This window comes from Echiichthys vipera, assembly GCF_963691815.1.
Source record: "Echiichthys vipera genome assembly, contig: SCAFFOLD_61, whole genome shotgun sequence".
Taxonomy (NCBI): Eukaryota; Metazoa; Chordata; class Actinopteri; order Perciformes; family Trachinidae; genus Echiichthys; species Echiichthys vipera.
Window position 1 is genome coordinate 1 of NW_028154820.1, and position 20000 is coordinate 20000.

General features: G+C 52.5%; 1 protein-coding gene across 1 annotated transcript; it reads left to right on the forward strand.

Moving 5' to 3' along the window:
- Positions 1 to 261: 261 nt before the first annotated feature.
- Positions 262 to 17415, forward strand: LOC310966339 (plexin-B3-like; the record flags this gene model as incomplete). The annotated part of the gene is made up of 14 exons (XM_083940917.1): positions 262 to 293; positions 1039 to 1105; positions 2085 to 2231; positions 4169 to 4249; positions 4572 to 4650; positions 5048 to 5151; positions 5916 to 6003; positions 6415 to 6581; positions 8365 to 8525; positions 9635 to 9782; positions 10021 to 10085; positions 10412 to 10487; positions 11645 to 11719; positions 14571 to 17415. Coding segments are annotated over 14 exons (1395 nt in total), but the record flags the coding sequence as incomplete, so codon positions are not given.
- Between the last annotated feature and the right edge of the window lie 2585 nt (positions 17416 to 20000).

Sequence of the window (20000 nt, forward strand, 5' to 3'; positions counted from 1 at the left end):
CTCAGGTGCATAAGAACCCCAAACTCATGTTCCTCAGGTGCATAAGAACCCCAAACTCATGTTCCTCAGGTGCGTAAGAACCCCAAACTCATGCTCCTCAGGTGCATAAGAACCCCAAACTCATGTTCCTCAGGTGCATAAGAACCCCAAACTCATGTTCCTCAGGTGCATAAGAACCCCAAACTCATGTTCCTCAGGTGCGTAAGAACCCCAAACTGATGTTCCTCAGGTGCGTAAGAACCCCAAACTCATGTTCCTCAGGTGCGTAAGAACCCCAAACTGATGTTCCTCAGGTGCGTAAGAACCCCAAACACAGCGGATGTTCTATAGACATGAAACTGACCTCTCTGTCTGCCTGTCTCTCTCTCTGTCTGTCTCTCTGCCTGTCTCTCTGCCTGTCTGTCTGCCTGTCTGCCTGTCTCTCTCTCTGCCTGTCTGTCTGTCTGTCTGCCTGTCTGTCTGCCTTTCTGCCTGTCTGCCTGTCTGTCTGCCTGTCTGCCTGTCTCTCTCTCTGCCTGTCTGTCTGTCTGTCTGCCTGTCTGCCTGCCTTTCTGCCTGTCTGCCTGTCTCTCTCTCTGTCTGTCTGCCTGTCTGTCTCTCTGCCTGTCTCTCTGCCTGTCTGTCTGCCTGTCTGTCTGTCTGTCTGTCTGTCTGTCTTTCTGTCTGTCTTTCTGTCTGCCTGTCTGCCTGTCTCTCTCTCTGCCTGTCTGTCTGTCTGTCTGCCTGTCTGTCTGCCTTTCTGCCTGTCTGCCTGTCTGTCTGCCTTTCTGCCTGTCTGCCTGTCTCTCTCTCTGTCTGTCTGTCTCTCTGTCTGCCTGCCTGTCTGTCTGCCTGTCTGTCTCTCTGCCTGTCTGTCTGCCTTTCTGCCTGTCTGCCTGTCTCTCTCTCTGTCTGTCTGTCTCTCTGTCTGCCTGCCTGTCTGTCTGCCTGTCTGTCTCTCTGCCTGTCTGTCTGCCTGTCTGTCTCTCTGTCTCTCTGCCTGCCTGTCTGTCTGCCTGTCTGTCTCTCTGCCTGTCTGTCTGCCTGTCTGTGTCTCAGGACAGAGACAGTCGTAGAGAAGATGTTGACCAACTGGATGTCGATCTGCCTTTACTCCTTCCTAAAGGTAAATACGTATCTACCTGTCTGTCTGACGCTAACCCGTCTGTCTGACACTAACCCGTCTGTCTGACGCTAACCCGTCTGTCTGACGCTAACCCGTCTGTCTGACGCTAACCCGTCTGTCTGACACTAACCTGTCTGTCTGACACTAACCCGTCTGCCTGACACTAACCCGTCTGTCTGTCTGACACTAACCTGTCTGTCTGACACTAACCTGTCTGTCTGACACTAACCCGTCTGTCTGACACTAACCTGTCTGTCTGACACTAACCTGTCTGTCTGACACTAACCTGTCTGTCTGACACTAACCCGTCTGTCTGACACTAACCTGTCTGTCTGACCCCAAACCGTCCGTCTGACACTAACCTGTCTGTCTGACACTAACCTGTCTGTCTGTCTGACACTAACCTGTCTGTCTGATCCTAACCCGTCTCTCTGCACCTGTCTGTCTGACCCTAACCCGTCTCTCTGTACCTGTCTGTCTGACACTAACCCGTCTCTCTGCACCTGTCTGTCTGACCCTAACCCGTCTATCTGCACCTGTCTGTCTGACCCTAACCCGTCTCTCTGTACCTGTCTGTCTGACACTAACCCGTCTCTCTGCACCTGTCTGTCTGACCCTAACCCGTCTCTCTGTACCTGTCTGTCTGACCCTAACCCGTCTCTCTGCACCTGTCTGTCTGACCCTAACCCGTCTCTCTGCACCTGTCTGTCTGACACTAACCCGTCTCTCTGAACCTGTCTGTCTGACACTAACCCGTCTCTCTGCACCTGTCTGTCTGACCCTAACCCGTCTCTCTGCACCTGTCTGTCTGACACTAACCCGTCTCTCTGCACCTGTCTGTCTGACACTAACCCGTCTCTCTGCACCTGTCTGTCTGACCCTAACCCGTCTCTCTGCACCTGTCTGTCTGACACTAACCCGTCTCTCTGCACCTGTCTGTCTGACCCTAACCCGTCTCTCTGCACCTGTCTGTCTGCAGGAGGTGGCGGGGGAGCCCCTCTTCATGCTCTACAGAGCCATCAAGTACCAGGTGGACAAAGGTCCGGTTGACTCTGTGACGGGAAAAGCCAAACGCACTCTGAACGACAGCCACCTGCTGAGGGAGGACATCGACTACTGCGCCGTGGTAACCATGGAGACACGCACACAGGCTCACCTGGGCTCAGCCGGGCTAACCTGGGCTCACCTGGGCCCACCTGGGCTCACCTGGGCTAACCTGGGCTCACCTGGGCTCACACAGGCTCACCTGGGCTAACCTGGGCTCACCTGGGCCCACCTGGGCCTGCCTGGGCCCACCTGGGCTCACCTGGGCTCACCTGGGCTCACACAGGCTCACCTGGACTCACCTGAGCTCACCTGGGCCTGCCTGGGCCCACCTGGGCTCACCTGGGCTCACACAGGCTCACCTGGGCTCACCTGGGCTCACCTGGGCCCACCTGGGCCCACCTGGGCTCACCTGGGCTCACCTGGGCCCACCTGGGCTCACCTGGACTCACCTGAGCTCACCTGGGCCTGCCTGGGCCCACCTGGGCTCACCTGGGCTCACCTGGGCTCACACAGGCTCACCTGGACTCACCTGAGCTCACCTGGGCTCACCTGGGCTCACCTGGGCTCACACAGGCTCACCTGGACTCGCCTGAGCTCACCTGAGCTCACCTGGGCTCACCTGGGCCCACCTTGGCTCACCTGGGCTCACCTGGGCTCACCTGGGCTCACCTGGGCTCACACAGGCTCACCTGGGCTCACCTGGGCCCATCTGGGCCCACCTGGGCTCACCTGGGCTCACCTGGGCCCACCTGGGCTCACCTGGGCTCACCTGGGCTCACCTGGGCTCACCTGGGCTATAACAATATATACGTTCATATATAATAATAATCATAATAACTGAATACCTGTCTCTCTCTGTACCTGTCTCTCTCTCTCTCTGTACCTGTCTGTCTCTCTCTCTCTGTCTCTCTCTCTCTCTCTGTACCTGTCTCTCTCTGTACCTGTCTGTCTCTCTGTACCTGTCTCTCTCTCTGTACCTGTCTCTCTCTCTGTACCTGTCTCTCTCTGTGCCTGTCTCTCTCTCTGTACCTGTCTCTCTCTGTGCCTGTCTCTCTCTGTACCTGTCTCTCTCTGTACCTGTCTCTCTGTACCTGTCTCTCTCTCTGTACCTGTCTCCCTCTCTGTACCTGTCTCTCTCTGTACCTGTCTCTCTCTCTGTACCTGTCTCTCTCTTTACCTGTCTCTCTCTCTGTACCTGTCTCTCTCTGTACCTGTCTCTCTCTTTACCTGCCTCTCTCTCTGTACCTGTCTCTCTCTGTACCTGTCTCTCTCTCTGTACCTGTCTCTCTCTCTGTACCTCTCTCTCTCTGTACCTGTCTCTCTCTGTACCTGTCTCTCTCTCTGTACCTGTCTCTCTCTGTACCTGTCTCTCTCTCTGTACCTGTCTCTCTCTGTACCTGTCTCTCTCTTTGTACCTGTCTCTCTCTGTACCTGTCTGTCTCTCTGTACCTGTCTCTCTCTGTACCTGTCTCTCTCTCTGTACCTGTCTCTCTCTCTGTACCTCTCTCTCTCTCTGTACCTGTCTCTCTCTCTGTACCTGTCTCTCTCTGTACCTGTCTCTCTCTCTGTACCTGTCTCTCTCTTTGTACCTGTCTCTCTCTGTACCTGTCTGTCTCTCTGTACCTGTCTCTCTCTGTACCTCTCTCTCTCTGTACCTCTCTCTCTCTCTGTACCTGTCTCTCTCTCTGTACCTGTCTCTCTCTCTGTACCTGTCTCTCTCTCTGTGCCTGTCTCTCTCTCTGTACCTGTCTCTCTCTCTGTACCTGTCTCTCTCTGTACCTGTCTCTCTCTCTGTACCTGTCTCTCTGTACCTGTCTCTCTCTCTCTGTACCTGTCTCTCTCTCTGTGCCTGTCTCTCTCTCTGTACCTGTCTCTCTCTCTGTACCTGTCTCTCTCTGTACCTGTCTCTCTCTCTGTACCTGTCTCTCTGTACCTGTCTCTCTCTGTACCTGTCTCTCTCTCTGTACCTCTCTCTCTCTGTACCTGTCTCTCTCTCTGTACCTGTCTCGCTCTCAGACTCTGACAGTCTTGGTGAAGAATGGAGTGGAGGTTCAACCATGTCCTGTTAAAGTCCTCGACACCGACACCATCACACAGGTATCTACCTGTCTGTCTGTCTGTGTGTCTGTGTGTCTGTTACCCACCTGTCTATCTGCCTCTCACCTGTCTGTGTGTGTGTCTGTCTGTCTGTCTGTCTGTCTGTCCGTCTGTCTGTCTGTCTGTCTGTCTGTCTGTCTGTGTGTGTGTCTGTTCCCCACCTGTCTATCTGCCTCTCACCTGTCTGTCTGTCTGTGTGTCTGTTCCCCACCTGTCTATCTGCCTCTCACCTGTCTGTCTGTCTGTCTGTCTGTCTGTCTGTCTGTTACCCACCTGTCTATCTGCCTCTCACCTGTCTGTCTGTCTGTCTGTCTGTGTGCAGGTGAAGGATAAGATCCTGGATCAGGTCTACAGAGGAGCTCCGTTCTCTCAGAGACCATCAGCAGACAGTCTGGACCTGGGTACACACACACACACACACACACACACACACACACACAGACACACACACACACAGACACACACACACACGCACAGACACACAGACACACACACACACACACACACACACACACACACACACACGCACAGACACACACACACACACACACACACACACACACACACAGACACACACACACAGACACACAGACACACACACAGACACACACACACACACACACACACACACACACACACACACACTCACACACACACACACGCTCACACACACACACACACACACACAGACACACACACACACTCACACACACACACACACACACACACACACACACACACACACACATACACACACACACACACACAGTGACCTGTGTTCCTGTGTTTGATTGACAGAGTGGCGTTCAGGTCAGGCGGGTCACCTGACCCTATCAGACGATGATGTCACAGCGGTGGTTCAAGGTCGCTGGAAACGAGTCAACACTCTGCAGCACTACAAGGTAACAACCAATCACAGAGAGGCAACACCCGACCAATCACAGAGAGGTAACACCCGACCAATCACAGAGAGGTAACACCCGACCAATCACAGAGAGGTAACACCCAATCACAGAGAGGTAACACCCGACCAATCACAGAGAGGTTACACCCGACCAATCACAGAGAGGTAACAACCAATCACAGAGAGGCAACACCCGACCAATCACAGAGAGGTAACACCCGACCAATCACAGAGAGGTAACACCCGACCAATCACAGAGAGGTAACACCCAATCACAGAGAGGTAACACCCGACCAATCACAGAGAGGTTACACCCGACCAATCACAGAGAGGTAACAACCAATCACAGAGAGGCAACACCCGACCAATCACAGAGAGGCAACACCCGACCAATCACAGAGAGGTAACACCCGACCAATCACAGAGAGGTTACACCCGACCAATCACAGAGAGGTAACACCCGACCAATCACAGAGAGGTAACACCCGACCAATCACAGAGAGGTAACACCCGACCAATCACAGAGAGGTAACAACCAATCACAGAGAGGTAACACCCGACCAATCACAGAGAGGTAACACCCGACCAATCACAGAGAGGTAACACCCGACCAATCACAGAGAGGTAACACCCGACCAATCACAGAGAGGTAACACCCGACCAATCACAGAGAGGTAACAACCAACCAATCACAGAGAGCTAACAACCAATCACAGAGAGGCAACACCCGACCAATCACAAACGTTCTGTGACGTTCTGCAGGTTCCAGACGGAGCAACAGTCGCTTTGATTCCTCGTTCTCAAAGTTCAGGTGGAGTCGGGATCAACCAGGTGTTCCAGACCGGAGAGAGTAAGACCCAGAACCAGAACCACCAGAACCAGAACCAGAACCACCAGACCAGAACCACCAGACCAGACCCATCACACCTGAACCATCACACCTGAACCATCACACCAGAACCATCACACCTGAACCATCACACCAGAACCAGAACCATCACACCAGAACCAGAACCATCACACCAGAACCATCACACCAGAACCATCACACCAGAACCATCACACCAGACCCATCACACCTGAACCATCACACCTGAACCATCACACCTGAACCATCACACCTGAACCAGAACCATCACACCTGAACCATCACACCAGAACCAGAACCATCACACCAGAACCATCACACCAGAACCATCTAGAACCAACAGAAAACAGGGTTCTCCTCTTCGTCACGGTAACGGTTCTGTTGTTGCCGTAGAAACGCCGATGCTGGAGGGCGAGGAGGAGGAGGGGCTGCGTCTGTGGCACCTGGTGAAGAGCAGCGAAGACCCCGACGTCCCCAAACACCGGAAGAGCAGCATGAGGGAGAGAGAGCGCGCCAAGGCCATACCTGAGATTTACCTGACCAGGCTGCTGTCCATGAAGGTAACACACCTGAGATTTACCTGACCTGACTGCTGTCCATGAAGGTAACACACCTGAGATTTACCTGACCTGGCTGCTGTCCATGAAGGTAACACACCTGAGATTTACCTGACCAGGCTGCTGTCCATGAAGGTAACACACCTGAGATTTACCTGACCTGACTGCTGTCCATGAAGGTAACACACCTGAGATTTACCTGACCTGACTGCTGTCCATGAAGGTAACACCTGAGATTTACCTGACCTGACTGCTGTCCATGAAGGTAACACACCTGAGATTTACCTGACCTGACTGCTGTCCATGAAGGTAACACACCTGAGATTTACCTGACCTGACTGCTGTCCATGAAGGTAACACACCTGAGATTTACCTGACCAGGCTGCTGTCCATGAAGGTAACACACCTGAGATTTACCTGACCTGACTGCTGTCCATGAAGGTAACACACCTGAGATTTACCTGACCTGACTGCTGTCCATGAAGGTAACACACCTGAGATTTACCTGACCAGGCTGCTGTCCATGAAGGTAACACACCTGAGATTTACCTGACCTGACTGCTGTCCATGAAGGTAACACACCTGAGATTTACCTGACCTGACTGCTGTCCATGAAGGTAACACACCTGAGATTTACCTGACCTGACTGCTGTCCATGAAGGTAACACACCTGAGATTTACCTGACCAGGCTGCTGTCCATGAAGGTAACACACCTGAGATTTACCTGACCTGACTGCTGTCCATGAAGGTAACACACCTGAGATTTACCTGACCTGACTGCTGTCCATGAAGGTAACACACCTGAGATTTACCTGACCAGGCTGCTGTCCATGAAGGTAACACCTGAGATTTACCTGACCTGACTGCTGTCCATGAAGGTAACACACCTGAGATTTACCTGACCTGACTGCTGTCCATGAAGGTAACACACCTGAGATTTACCTGACCTGACTGCTGTCCATGAAGGTAACACACCTGAGATTTACCTGACCAGACTGCTGTCCATGAAGGTAACACACCTGAGATTTACCTGACCTGACTGCTGTCCATGAAGGTAACACACCTGAGATTTACCTGACCAGGCTGCTGTCCATGAAGGTAACACACCTGAGATTTACCTGACCTGACTGCTGTCCATGAAGGTAACACACCTGAGATTTACCTGACCTGACTGCTGTCCATGAAGGTAACACACCTGAGATTTACCTGACCTGACTGCTGTCCATGAAGGTAACACACCTGAGATTTACCTGACCTGACTGCTGTCCATGAAGGTAACACACCTGAGATTTACCTGACCTGACTGCTGTCCATGAAGGTAACACACCTGAGATTTACCTGACCAGGCTGCTGTCCATGAAGGTAACACACCTGAGATTTACCTGACCTGACTGCTGTCCATGAAGGTAACACACCTGAGATTTACCTGACCAGGCTGCTGTCCATGAAGGTAACACACCTGAGATTTACCTGACCTGACTGCTGTCCATGAAGGTAACACACAACCTGTTACCAATTACAGCCTGTCTCTCTCTGACCTGTCTCTCTCTCTGAGCCGTCTCTCTCTCTCACCTGTCTCTCTCACACCTGTCTCTCTCTGACCTGTCTGTCTCTCTCTGACCTGTCTGTCTCTCTCTGACCTGTCTGTCTCTCTCTGACCTGTCTGTCTCTCTCTGCCTGTCTCTCTCTCTCTCACCTGTCTCTCTCTGACCTGTCTGTCTCTCTCTCACCTGTCTGTCTCTCTCTGACCTGTCTGTCTCTCTCTGCCTGTCTGTCTCTCTGTAGGGCACGCTGCAGAAGTTCGTGGACGACGTCTTCGTGGCGATCCTCAGTACGAAGCGTCCTCCTCCGATCGCCGTCAGGTTCTTCTTCGACTTCCTCGACGACATGGCGGAAAAACACGGCATCGACGACCCCGAGACCGTGCACATCTGGAAGACCAACAGGTGAGGGCACCTGTCTGTCCTTCACCTGTCTGTCTCTCTCACCTGTCTGTCCTTCACCTGTCTGTCTCTCACCTGTCTCTCTCTCTCACCTGTCTGTCCTTCACCTGTCTGTCTCTCACCTGTCTCTGTCTCACCTGTCTGTCTCTCTCACCTGTCTGTCTCTCACCTGTCTGTCTCTCACCTGTCTCTCTCTCTCACCTGTCTGTCTCTCACCTGTCTCTCTCTCTCACCTGTCTCTCTCTCTCACCTGTCTGTCTCTCTCACCTGTCTGTCTCTCACCTGTCTGTCTCTCACCTGTCTGTCTCTCACCTGTCTGTCTCTCACCTGTCTCTCTCTCTGACCTGTCTGTCTCTCACCTGTCTCTCTCTCTCACCTGTCTCTCTCTCTCACCTGTCTGTCTCTCTCACCTGTCTGTCTCTCTCACCTGTCTGCCTCTCACCTGTCTCTCTCTCTGACCTGTCTGTCTCTCACCTGTCTCTCTCTCTCACCTGTCTCTCTCTCTGACCTGTCTGTCCCTGACCTGTCTGTCTCTCACCTGTCTGTCTTTCACCTGTCTGCCTCCCTGACCTGTCTCTCTCTCACCTGTCTGCCTCCCTGACCTGTCTGTCTCTCACCTGTCTCTCTCACCTGTCTCTCTCTCTCTCTCCTGTCTGTCTCTCACCTGTCTGTCTCTCACCTGTCTGCCTCTGACCTGTCTGCCTCTCACCTGTCTGTCTCTCACCTGTCTGCCTCTGACCTGTCTGCCTCTGACCTGTCTGTCTCTCACCTGTCTGTCTTTCACCTGTCTGCCTCCCTGACCTGTCTGTCTCTCACCTGTCTGCCTCCCTGACCTGTCTGCCTCTGACCTGTCTGTCTCTCACCTGTCTGCCTCTGACCTGTCTGCCTCTGACCTGTCTGTCTCTCACCTGTCTCTCTCTCACCTGTCTGCCTCCCTGACCTGTCTGTCTCTCACCTGTCTGTCTCTCACCTGTCTGTCTCTCACCTGTCTGCCTCTGACCTGTCTGTCTCTCACCTGTCTGCCTCCCTGACCTGTCTGCCTCTCACCTGTCTGCCTCTGACCTGTCTGCCTCCCTGACCTGTCTGTCTCTCACCTGTCTGTCTCTCCTCAGCCTCCCTCTCAGGTTCTGGGTGAACATCCTGAAGAACCCTCAGTTCGTTCTGGACGTTCAGGTCAGCGACAGCATCGACGCCGTTCTGTCCGTCATCGCTCAGACCTTCATCGACTCCTGCACCACGTCCGAGCACAAAGTGGGCCGGGTACGCCCTGTCTGTCTCTCTGTCTGCCTGTCTGTCTGTCTGCCTGTCTGTCTGTCTGACTGTCTGTGTGACTGTCTGCCTGTCTCTCTGTCTGTCTGTCTGTCTACCTGTCTGTCTGTCTGTCTGTCTGTCTGTCTGCCTGTCTGTCTGCCTGTCTGCCTGCCTGTCTGTCTGCCTGTCTGTCTGCCTGCCTGTCTGTCTGGTCATGTGACCTCACTGTTCCTCTCTGTCCAATCAGGACTCTCCTGTCAACAAGCTTCTGTACGCTCGAGAGATCCCTCGCTACAAACAGCTGGTGGAGCGGTGAGATCACTTCCTGCTTCAGCGAGTCACGTTACCATGGAAACGGCTGTTATATCACCTGTGTGTGTGTGTGTGTGCTTGTGTGTGTGTGTGTGTGTGTGTGTGTGTGTGTGTGTGTGTGTGTGTGTGTGTCTGTGTATGTCTGTGTGTGTGTGTGTGTGGGTGTGGGTGCGTGTGCGTGTGTGTGTGTGTGTGTGTGTGTGTGTGTGTGTGTGTCTGTGTGTGTGTGTGTGTGTATGTGTGTGTGTGTGTGTGTGTGTGTGTGTGTGTGTGTGTGTGTGTGTGTGTGTGTGTGTGTGTGTGTGTGTGTGTCTGTGTGTGTGCAGGTACTACAGTGATATCCACAGCGCTGCGTCAGGTTGTTATCAGGAGATGAACTCAACTCTGACTGAACTCTCCGGGGTCAGTGACACTTTGTTTATAAACATTTATGAATAACATGAGTCAGCGTTCAGACACAGACGAGTCAGCGTTCACACACAGATGAGTCAGCGTTCAGACACAGATGAGTCAGCGTTCAGACACAGATGAGTCAGCGTTCAGACACAGATGAGTCAGCGTTCAGACACAGATGAGTCAGCGTTCAGACACAGACGAGTCAGCGTTCACACACAGATGAGTCAGCGTTCAGACACAGATGAGTCAGCGTTCAGACACAGATGAGTCAGCGTTCAGACACAGATGAGTCAGCGTTCAGACACAGATGAGTCAGACACAGACGAGTCAGCGTTCAGACACAGATGAGTCAGCGTTCAGACACAGACGAGTCAGCGTTCAGACACAGACGAGTCAGCGTTCAGACACAGATGAGTCAGCGTTCAGACACAGATGAGTCAGCGTTCAGACACAGATGAGTCAGCGTTCAGACACAGACGAGTCAGCGTTCAGACACAGACGAGTCAGCGTTCAGACACAGATGAGTCAGCGTTCAGACACAGATGAGTCAGCGTTCAGACACAGATGAGTCAGCGTTCAGACACAGATGAGTCAGACACAGACGAGTCAGCGTTCAGACAAAGATGAGTCAGCGTTCACACACAGATGAGTCAGCGTTCAGACACAGATGAGTCAGCGTTCAGACACAGACGAGTCAGACACAGACGAGTCAGCGTTCACACACAGATGAGTCAGCGTTCAGACACAGATGAGTCAGCGTTCAGACAAAGATGAGTCAGCGTTCAGACACAGACGAGTCAGCGTTCACACACAGATGAGTCAGCGTTCAGACACAGACGAGTCAGCGTTCACACACAGATGAGTCAGCGTTCAGACACAGATGAGTCAGCGTTCAGACAAAGATGAGTCAGCGTTCAGACACAGACGAGTCAGCGTTCAGACAAAGATGAGTCAGCGTTCAGACACAGATGAGTCAGCGTTCAGACACAGATGAGTCAGCGTTCAGACACAGATGAGTTAGCGTTCAGACACAGATGAGTCAGCGTTCAGACACAGATGAGTCAGCGTTCAGACAAAGACGAGTCAGCGTTCAGACACAGATGAGTCAGCGTTCAGACACAGACGAGTCAGCATTTTGAATCATGTCGTGTGTGTTTCTGCAGAGTTTCGCGTCAGAGATGAATAATCTGGTCGCTCTACATGAACTTTACAAATACATCAACAAGTACTACGACCAGGTAACACACACACACACACACACACACACACACACACACACACACACACACACACACACACAGCTCCAGCAGGGACCCCAAACTTCCCTTTCCCGGGCCACATTAACCAGCTCTCACTGGGGGGTCCTGAGGCGTTCCCAGGCCAGTGTGGAGATCTAATCTCTCCACCTGGTCCTGGGTCTTCCCCGAGGCCTCCTCCCAGCTGGACGTGCCTGGAACACCTCCCTAGGGAGGCGCCCAGGGTTCATCCAGACCAGATGATCCTGAACCACCTCAACTGGCTCCTTTCAACACAAACAGAACAACCAGATCCCGAGGTGCTTGAAGTCCTTCACTTGGGGTCAGGACTCGTTCCAGACCCGGAGGAACAATCCAGCGGTTTCCTGCTGAGAGCCACGGCCTCAGATCCAGAGGTGCTGATCCTCATCCCGGCCGTTTCACACTCGGCTGTGAACCGATCCAGTGAGTGCTGAAGGTCCCTGACCCACGACGCCATCAGGACCACGTCAGAGACCAGATCCTCAGCCCACCCACCTGCAGCCCCTCCCCACCACCACTACGCCTCCATATCCTGTCCATGAAAACCACAAACAGGATTGGGGACAGAGTGCCCCCCTGGAGGAGATCGACCCCCACCGGGAACCACTCCGCCTCACTGCCCAGGATCCAGACTCAGCTCTCTCTTTGGGGGTACAGAGACTGGACCCCCTCAGAAGTGACCCCCTCACCCCAGACTCCATTCAGGGTCTCGTCCACCGGGGTCAACTCCAACACCGCGGCGCTCAGCCGGGGGTTTGAGAGTCTCCCCACACCCGCCCGGCCCCTCACACCCTGGGCCCCTCCAGAGAAGACCAGGGTCCAGCCCCTATCCAGGAGCACGGGTCCAGATCCAGACTGTGTGTGGAGGTGAGCCCCCCCAGATCTAACTGGGAGCTCCACCTCCCTCACAAGCTCCGGCTCCTTCCCCCACAGAGAGGAGACGCTCCACGTCCCCAGAGCCTCTGCTGCCCGGGTCTGGACCCTCCAGGCCCCTCCCCCCACAGAGAGGGGGCCACGTCGCTTTTTGCGGGCTGTGTCTGACCGAGCACAGTGGCAAACCCGGCCACCAGACACTTGCCGACGAGTCCTCCGTCTGGACCCTGGTGCTCCTGGTGCTCCTGGTGCTCCTGGTGCTCCTGGTGCTCCTGGTGCTCCTGGTGCTCCTGGTCTCCCATGGCAGAGTGGTCTCAGGCGAGGGGCCGGACTAAGAACGCCTCACAAAGACTCTACGGACAAACCAGGAAGAGGAGGAGAGACCCTGCGTGATGTCATGATGATCAGAAATTAAGTTTATTAGAATGATTTAAAGAACAAACACCACTGTCAAACAACTACAGACACCTGTCTGTCTCTCACCTGTCTCTCTCTCACCTGTCTCTCTCTCACCTGTCTCTCTCTCACCTGTCTCTCTCTCACCTGTCTCTCTCTCTCCTGTCTCTCTCTCTCACCTGTCTCTCTCTCTCCTGTCTCTCTCTCTCACCTGTCTCTCTCTCACCTGTCTCTCTCTCACCTGTCTCTTGTCTCTCACCTGTCTCTCTCTCACCTGTCTCTTTCTCACCTGTCTCTCTCTCACCTGTCTCTCTCTCTCACCTGTCTGTCTCTCTCCTGTCTCTCTCTCTCACCTGTCTGTCTCTCACCTGTCTCTCTCTCACCTGTCTCTTTCTCACCTGTCTCTCTCTCACCTGTCTGTCTCTCTCTCACCTGTCTCTTTCTCACCTGTCTGTCTCTCTCCTGTCTCTCTCTCTCACCTGTCTCTCTCACCTGTCTGTCTCTCACCTGTCTGTCTCTCACCTGTCTCTTGTCTCTCACCTGTCTCTCTCTCACCTGTCTCTCTCTCACCTGTCTGTCTCTCACCTGTCTCTCTCTCACCTGTCTCTTGTCTCTCACCTGTCTCTCTCTCACCTGTCTCTTTCTCACCTGTCTCTCTCTCACCTGTCTCTCTCTCTCACCTGTCTGTCTCTCACCTGTCTGTCTCTCTCCTGTCTCTCTCTCTCACCTGTCTCTCTCTCACCTGTCTCTTGTCTCTCACCTGTCTGTCTCTCACCTGTCTCTTGTCTCTCACCTGTCTGTCTCTCACCTGTCTGTCTCTCTCCTGTCTCTCTCTCTCACCTGTCTGTCTCTCTCCTGTCTCTCTCTCTCACCTGTCTCTCTCTCTCACCTGTCTCTTGTCTCTCACCTGTCTGTCTCTCACCTGTTCGTCTCTCTCCTGTCTCTCTCTCTCACCTGTCTGTCTCTCTCTCTCACCTGTCTGTCTCTCTCCTGTCTCTCTCTCTCACCTGTCTCTCTCTCTCACCTGTCTCTCTCACCTGTCTGTCCTCTCACCTGTCTGTCTCTCGCCTGTCTGTCTCTCACCTGTCTCCCTCTCACCTGTCTGTCTCTCGCCTGTCTGTCTCTCACCTGTCTCTCTCTCACCTGTCTGTCTCTCACCTGTCTGTCTCTCACCTGTCTCTTGTCTCTCACCTGTCTCTCTCTCACCTGTCTCTCTCTCACCTGTCTGTCTCTCACCTGTCTCTCTCTCACCTGTCTCTCTCTCACCTGTCTCTCTCTCACCTGTCTGTCTCTCACCTGTCTGTCTCTCTCCTGTCTCTCTCTCTCACCTGTCTCTCGCTCACCTGTCTCTTGTCTCTCACCTGTCTGTCTCTCACCTGTCTGTCTCTCTCTCACCTGTCTGTCTCTCACCTGTCTGTCTCTCACCTGTCTGTCTCTCACCTGTCTGTCTCTCACCTGTCTCTCTCTCTCACCTGTCTGTCTCTCACCTGTCTGTCTCTCACCTGTCTGTCTCTCACCTGTCTCTCTCTCACCTGTCTGTCAGATCATCATGTCTCTGGAGGAGGACAGCTCAGGTCAGAAGATGCAGTTGGCGTATCGGCTGCAGCAGGTCGCCGCCCTGGTGGAGAACAAGGTCACTGACCTCTGATGACCTTTGACCTCGAAGACACTCGGAGCCCCGCTGAGGAAGAGGAGGATGAAGAAGACGTGTTAACACTGTGTGTGTGTGTGTGTGAGTGTGTGTGTGTGTGTGTGTGTGTGTGTGTGTGTGTGTGAGTGTGTGAGTGTGTGAGTGTGTGTGTGTGTGTGTGTGTGTGTGTGTGTGTGTGTGAGTGTGTGAGTGTGTGTGTGAGTGTGTGAGTGTGTGTGTGTGTGTGTGTGTGTGTGTGTGTGTGTGTGAGTGTGTGAGTGTGTGAGTGTGTGTGTGAGTGTGTGTGTGTGTGTGTGTGTGTGTGTGTGTGTGTGTGTGTGTGTTGTAGTCGTACTCAGGACGTCCAGCCTGTCTCAGAAAACCAAACCTGAACCTGACAATCAACCAATCGGATCAGAGAAGCTCAGCACTACATTTCCCAGAGTCCCCGGCTCGGTGAATATTTTTGATACTCGTGACACCAGCACGTTTAACCACGTCCTCCTGAAGCAATAACAGGATCAGGGACTGATCAGGGTTTCAGTGTGACTCCAGTTCAAAAACGCTGACACTGCGACTCATCAAACATCAGCACAGCTGACGGACTGTTTATCGTCTTCACAGGACGCAGCGTCAGAAACAGCGTCCTCCGACCCCTGAACACAGCGTTCATAGACTTCCACTCACCCTCTGTCGTCTCTCCACCAGCCTTTGAACATCAAGACCTCTTTCAGGTTCTTCCTGTTCTGCCCCTGATGAGTTTCTGGAACCGCCAGAATATTCCAGGAACCCGACTTCCTGTTTTTCAGTGTCCTCGAACTCCCGCCTGATGCTCCTGAGCCTGATGCTCCTGAGCCTGATGCTCCTGAGCCTGATGCTCCTGAGCCTGATGCTCCTGAGCCGGTCTTCGGGCTCTTGGGTCCTTCCAGCAGATATGATTATAGATCCGTTTATAATCTTTACGGTTCCTGCAGCTCCGGCTGAACCAGGGAACTGGTCCCAGTCTTCCTCAGTCCAGGTCCTCAGGTTGTCTGAGTGGCGCGGCACATTTTGATTGGACCTGACAGCAGCTGACTTCCTGTTTCAGGCCGTTCAGACGACGACGATCTGGACCGGAAACAAACGTTCTCTAAATCTCTTTCTGAATAAAAGGATGTGGTGTTCACCTGAGAGGTAGTTTGCAAGCTAGTGATGTAGCCACATGCTAACTAGCTTCTTCAACAGATGAAGGAATTGCACTTTTTTTTAACACGAGAAAGAAAAACAAACGCTGACGCGTTGAAACTCGAATCACACTGAAAATAAAGTTTAACTGAAACGTTCAAGTTACGAACGCTAAAAACAATCTGGGGGGAGGAGTTTAAACTGTGTGTGTGTGTGTGTGTGTGTGTGTGTGTGTGTGTGTGTGTGTGTGTGTGTGTGTGTGTGTGTGTGTGTGTGTGTGTGTGTGTGTGTGTGTGTGTGTGTGTGTGTGTGTGTGTGTGTGTGTGTGTGTGTGTGTGTGTTACTAACTTATTACATGTACATACTGTAAGTCCTATTTATACCTATTTATCCGAGCTGTGCCTTCACTCCTGCAGCGCGGTGGCACCGTCTCTTCCTACAGCAGCCTTATCGGTCGTGTGTCCCAGTGCATCATGGGAAGATGAATTCATTTGAATTGAACTGATATTGAACCCTGGAGGGCAAACACTAGCAAAGCATCACACCACAACCTTAGATCCCTCACTGCACTGAGTTTCCAGGTGAAGTTAAAAGTTACTTTTCTGTGTTCTCCAGAGTCTAAAGATCAACGTTGGCTTTGTTTTGATTTGTCTAAACTGTGACGACTGTTCTCGTCCCTGAACAGCCACACACATCAATGTGCATGAGGGTCTGCTTTCAGTTAGCTGATGCTACACACCTTAGCTTTAGCCTCCTCTACACACATGATATTGTTCAGCTGTGATCTCACTCAGTGGATCCGGACTGGATCCAAACATGTGAACCTCTCAGATCCAGATATCGTGATGTGAAAGAAGCAATAACACTTCTGAGACAGAAACCCATATTATCCGTGTTACATATCCATCACGCTCTGTGAAAGGAGTTCAGGGTCATTGATCCATCGAGGGTCCTTTGGGGCGGCTCTGGCCCAGTTGGAAGGGCGAGTCGGCCAATGTCCGAAGGGTCGGCGGTTTGATCCCCGCCCTGCCCTCCTTGTGTCATGGTGGTTTTGTCCTTGGGCGACACTTCACCCACCTCGCCTCATGTGAATGTGTGTGACTGCTGTGTGTTTGAGGAGGTGGTCCAGGGGCCGCAGGGGCTGATTAGCAGCCACGCTTTCATCAGCTGTGACTACAATCGTACTTTACCACCCACATGTATGTCTGTGTGAACGAATGGAACCTGGACTCTGTAAAGTACGCCTGAGTTCTGAGAAAGGCGCTTTATGAATCCAATTCATAATGAAGTCTGGGGTTTGGCTTCAACCTTCAGCTGTGTCTCAGTTGCAACAGTTTTAGCGGATGGTTGTGTTTTCTCTGAGTGAAGATTCAGACGTTATGGATCAGTTTTATTTCGCCCCTTATGTGCAACCACAGAATATTCCCCCCTCTCTCTGGACTCCTGACATGATCCTTACTGGACTCCTGACAGGACACTTCCTGGACTCCTGACAGGACACTTCCTGGACTCCTGACAGGACACTTCCTAGACTCTTGACGGGACACTTCCTGGACTCCTGACAGGACACTTCCTGGACTCTTGACAGGACACTTCCTGGACTCCTGACAGGACACTTCCTGGACTCCTGACAGGATACTTCCTGGACTCCTGACAGGACACTTCCTGGACTCCTGACAGGACACTTCCTGGACTCCTGACAGGATACTTCCTGGACTCCTGACAGGACACTTCCTGGACTCCTGACAGGATACTTCCTGGACTCCTGACAGGACACTTCCTGGACTCCTGACAGGACACTTCCTGGACTCCTGACAGGATACTTCCAGGACTCCTGACAGGACACTTCCTGGACTCCTGACAGGACACTTCCAGGACTCCTGACAGGACACTTCCAGGACTCCTGACAGGACACTTCCAGGACTCCTGACAGGACACTTACTGGACTCCTGACAGGATACTTCCAGGACTCCTGACAGGACACTTCCTGGACTCCTGACAGGACACTTCCTGGACTCCTGACAGGATCCTTTCAGGACTCCTGACAGGGCACTTCCTGGACTCCTGACAGGACACTTCCTGGACTCCTGACAGGATCCTTTCAGGACTCCTGACAGGACACTTCTTGGACTCCTGACAGGACACTTCTTGGACTCTTGACGGGACACTTCTTGGACTCCTGACAGGACACTTCCTGGACTCTTGACGGGACACTTCCTGGACTCCTGACGGGACACTTCTTGGACTCCTAACAGGACACTTCTTGGACTCCTGACAGGACACTTCTTGGACTCCTGACAGGACACTTCCTGGACTCCTGACAGGATACTTCCTGGACTCCTGACAGGACACTTCTTGGACTCCTGACAGGACACTTCCTGGACTCCTGACAGGATACTTCCTGGACTCCTGACAGGACACTTCCTGGACTCCTGACGGGACACTTCTTGGACTCCTAACAGGACACTTCTTGGACTCCTGACAGGACACTTCTTGGACTCCTGACAGGACACTTCCTGGACTCCTGACAGGATACTTCCAGGACTCCTGAAAGGACACTTCTTGGACTCCTGACAGGATCCTTTCAGGACTCCTGACAGGACACTTCCTGGACTCCTGACAGGACACTTCTTGGACTCCTGACAGGACACTTCCTGGACTCCTGACAGGACACTTCTTGGACTCCTGACAGGATACTTCCTGGACTCCTGACAGGACACTTCCAGGACTCCTGACAGGACACTTCCAGGACTCCTGACAGGACACTTCTTGGACTCCTGACAGGATCCTTTCAGGACTCCTGACAGGATCCTTCCAGGACTCCTGACAGGATACTTCCAGGACTCCTGACAGGACACTTCTTGGACTCCTGACAGGACACTTCCTGGACTCCTGACAGGACACTTCCAGGACTCCTGACAGGATACTTCTTGGACTCTTGACGGGACACTTCTTGGACTCCTGACAGGACACTTCTTGGACTCCTGACAGGACACTTCCTGGACTCCTGACAGGGCACTTCCTGGACTCCTGACAGGACACTTCCTGGACTCCTGACAGGGCACTTCCTGGACTCCTGACAGGACACTTCCTGGACTCCTGACAGGACACTTCCTGGACTCCTGACAGGACACTTCCTGGACTCCTGACAGGGCACTTCCTGTATTTTTTCAGTGTAAATGGACTTTAACTGCACAGACTGTGACTTTGCTGCTGGACTGAAACAGATTTCGTTCTAAAATGAGATGTGTGTTAAATGATCTTCCTTCTATACTTTTCTTCTTCTGGTGTTTCTGATTATTGCTGTTGAATCTGAAGTCTCCTGTGTTTTTGCCTTGCATGTACTTTGAGCCTGTGTTTGATCCGTAGTTGTAGTTCTCTCTGCATGTGTGTGTGATGATGAGTTATGGTGCTTCTTCTTCTTTTCAAATAAAACCAGTGTCACTGATGATGATTGAAATGGAGGATGACCTTTGACCTCCTGGTCTCTGTACAGTTTTCTAATGTGGGACCTGGTGGAACAGATCCTCAGCTCTGATTGGTCGAGCTGTTTGTTACTGAAACGTTTTCTACAAGGGAATAAAACTTTAAAGGGTTTCTACAGAATGAATCCAAGATCAGTTCTATTGACTTTGTACAGTTTGCTAACGGTGTAAATGTGCCTGTACATACCTGCTGATGATGATGATGATGATGAAGATGGTGAGGATGAGGAGGAGGATGAGGATGGTGATGATGATGGTGAGGATGAGGATGGTGATGGTGAGGATGATGATGATGATGATGAGGATGATGAGGATGAGGATGATGATGAAGACGAGTTGGTCTGTAATGGAGATGTGCTTTTATTGTGAAGGGGCCGGAGGCCAAAAACCATTTGTAAACAATAAAGTTATAATTTTAACAGTTTACACTTTTATGTGTTCGGCATCATTTTCATATTTGACACCAAGAGTTCGTAGCCTGGTCGAGTCTCAGTCGAGACTGGGTCCAGGGCAAACTGAGTCCTATTCAAGACCACAGTAGTTTCCAGTGTTCGACAGTGATGAAGGATTTAGAACGGATCCATAAACACGACCGATCTGACTTCTGACCTGATCCAGGACCAGAGGCTGGAGCTGCTGCCCCTGAGACCTGATCCAGGATCAGAGGCTGGAGCTGCTGCCCCTGAGACCTGAT